General features: G+C 59.3%; 1 protein-coding gene across 1 annotated transcript in view; it reads right to left on the bottom strand.

Annotated features, from left to right (window-relative positions):
- Positions 1-1,120: 1,120 nt before the first annotated feature.
- The window catches only part of RASAL1 (RAS protein activator like 1), a 107,162-nt gene continuing 105,332 nt past the window's right edge, over positions 1,121-2,950 (bottom strand). The window contains 1 exon segment of the mRNA XM_075060097.1: positions 1,121-2,513. Within this exon segment, the coding sequence (XP_074916198.1) occupies positions 2,287-2,513 (227 nt within the window). The 3' untranslated portion in view covers positions 1,121-2,286.

Raw genomic sequence — 2,950 nt, 5'->3', positions numbered from 1 at the left:
ACCAGGGCGGGAGGGTCGAGCACCACCCAGGCACCTAAAATTAGTGACACCTTTGACTTTAACCTTTGGGCGTGAGTTTGCCTTCTGTAAACCAGGGAGCACAGAACCCACTTAGCTGAAGAGAAATGAATTAATGCTTGTGAAGCCCTGATACTATGGCCATGAGTGCCGGGAAAACGCCCATGAAGGAACTATTCTGTCTCCAGAGAGGGGCTGAATGGTGAGCAGTAACTAACGGCTGGGACCACACACACAGCACTGAGGAGCAAACAAAATATTGGCCAGCTGCTGCTTCAGTGCGCATGGCCCCTCCTCTGCACAGGGCCCTGGGGAAAACAACTGTATGTCTGCCTGGAACGGAAGAGTGGCCCAGGGGGCTGAATTCAGGGTGCCTGGACCTCCCTATGTCCAGCACCTCTTTATGTTTGAGGGCTTCACTTGGCAGCTTTATTACAGTTCTTTTAACACAGTTTGTGTGTGTGACATATACAGAGAGATTCACACGAGACAGAGAGGAGTGTGCAAATATATCAAGGGCAATGGGCCGTGGACCCTGGGCGTCCGTGGGCGATGGCTAAGGGTCCACAACAGACTGTGACTGAAAACTGACTGAACAGCATTCAGCTCTCTATAGACAACTGCTTTCCAAAGGGGTCCGCAAATGAGAATCACTGACCTAGGTTAACTCCAAAGCCCCCTGCCCTGGGACAGCCAATGAGCCAGTCTGCAAGATGTCTGGCCCCTGCCTTGACAACCACTGCCTGGCCATTTGGCACCAGCCGGGACCCCCTGGCTCTGTTCCCAATGGCACATGCAGACGGGAGTGCACGCAGCCACAGGCTGCCCATTTGCTAGCCATGGGGTGCAGCGAGCAGAGCGGACCAGTTGCCCCCTTGGTCAGAGCTTTGCCCTGGAGAGGGGAGAGGGAGCTCTCTGCTGGCACACTGCCAGTCTCACATTCATCAGGGCTTTGGGCTGGTTCGGGAGCTCACATTTCAGCCGCACTCACCCCCCTCTGGCCCCATCACACCTCACCTTGCTCCAGGATCTGTCTGTTTATCCAGCCTGCTTCAACTTGGCTTCTTTGCTCTGCTCTGGCCTATTACCAGAGTTACTCCACCATGCGCAGGTGATCTGGGTGAGAAGTCCCTGGAGTAGCCTCCTTCGCTTCCTGAGCAGGACTTTGGCACAAGCAAAGAGGCGCCCAGCTGAGTTTTACGCGCAGCCCTGTGCACGCAGGGCAGGCTGTGGGGTGCCCAGTGGGGCGGTGCGGATAGCTACGCAGTGCACACATGGATGGAGTGTCAGCGCAGTGATTTAAAGGAGCACCCAGTAGATGCAGGGCCCTGGGTTCCACGTCTGAGCACAGCACAGGTGGGCTCCCCACCCACTGCGCTCTAGGCACAAGCCATCGTCCCCTGGGGAGCTGGAGGAGTTTAACCCTCCAGTGGCAGAGCTTAGATTTGCCACCACCAGGAGGTGCTGGGGAGAGCCAAGTTCATGGTGGCTGGCCCATGGGCCAGCGCAGTGGAATTGCGGAAGAGAGACGGGCTGGAGGAGGTTGGCATGCAGGCCGGACAGCTTTCTGCTGCACAGCCAGAGTGCTGCAGGGCTGCGGTCCAGCCCACGCGCGATTCCCCCCAAGAGCCCGGCTCTTGTTCAAAGGATCATGGCTACGGGCTCACTTGAGGTCTTCATCAGTTACAGACACAGAAGTGCCTTCCCTCGCCCAGTGGCCATGAAGGCTGGAATGTGGGGTGGGAAAGGCACAGATTGGGGGGGGCGGTGAGCTGTCTTTGGGAGCCAGGGGCAGGCTGTTTGCCACCCTCACACGCCTCTGGGACACCAGGACAGCAGGCACTGGCTGGCGGTGCCCAGGGACTGAGGTTCAGCGGGAAGGCCCTGCGTGGCAAGGTCAGGTACAGCCTGCAGGAGGATGGCACTGGGGCATGGGCACAGCTAACCTGCCCAGGCTGTGGATCCTGGCTCTGTCCCACAGGGAAAAGGACAGCAAGGAAGTTGGCTACTGCTGTTCATGGTGTGGTTCATGGAGGGTTTCAAGCGCCATCTGATGGTTGATTTGGGCGCTACAGCAGGGGAGCAGGACGTGCTAGGCCACCTCTGGCCTGAGCTGTGGGGTGCACACGTGGCCACTGCCATTGCCACTCCCAGTCCAGAGCCGGTGTCTCCCAGCACCAGGGCCCACTCCCATGCACCATCGTCGGGCGGGCACGGTCCAACCGAGGCGCCAGGGAGGGATGGGGTGGGGAAGGGGGAGGAGGCTTCTCAGGGGTGGTGAGAGTCATAGTCTGCCTCCTCCTTCTCCCGGCGCTCGAAGGCGCTGTGGGCACGCTCCAGGTCTTCTATGACGTTCAGCAGGCGGGCAGCAGCGGCCCTCCGGCGCTCCTGGCAGGAACAGCCTTGCTCTGCAGGACAGAGGGAGAGGAGGGTAGCGAAGGAGAGGGGCAGGCAGCCCGCAGTGCCCTTGGCAGGCACAGGCCGGGGAGCGGGCCCTACAGATCAGGGCTGGCAGGGCTCAGGTCAGACCCACATGCTCACTCCCATGCCCAGATCTCCGCTAGGCTCACTTCCCCCAGGCCAGGCGAGGCCAGCTAGCGCAGCCAGATCCTTGCCCCCACCAGGGCAGGCGTTAGGCCTATTCCACCAATTCCCCCGAATCGGGCCCCGCCCCTAAGAGGGCCCCACGCCCAGTGAGAATCCCTTCCCTGGCTAGAATCGCCTTTTTAATTTTTACCTACCTGGCGGGGCTTCGAGTCTTCAGCAGGACGTCCTTCACTCGCTCCGGGTCTTCAGAGGCACTTCAGTGCCACCGGATACCTGGAGTGAATGAAGGACCCACCGCCGAAGTGCCACAGAAGATTCGGAGCACCGCCTGGTGAGTACAAGCCCCACGTGTTTTTTTATGTGTGTTTTTCCTTTTTTTTTTTTT

The sequence above is a fragment of the Chelonoidis abingdonii genome, chromosome 22 (assembly GCF_003597395.2).
Source record: "Chelonoidis abingdonii isolate Lonesome George chromosome 22, CheloAbing_2.0, whole genome shotgun sequence".
Taxonomy (NCBI): domain Eukaryota; kingdom Metazoa; phylum Chordata; order Testudines; family Testudinidae; genus Chelonoidis; species Chelonoidis abingdonii.
Note: the sequence above shows the minus strand (reverse complement) of the source record. Positions and strands in the feature narration are given on the sequence as shown.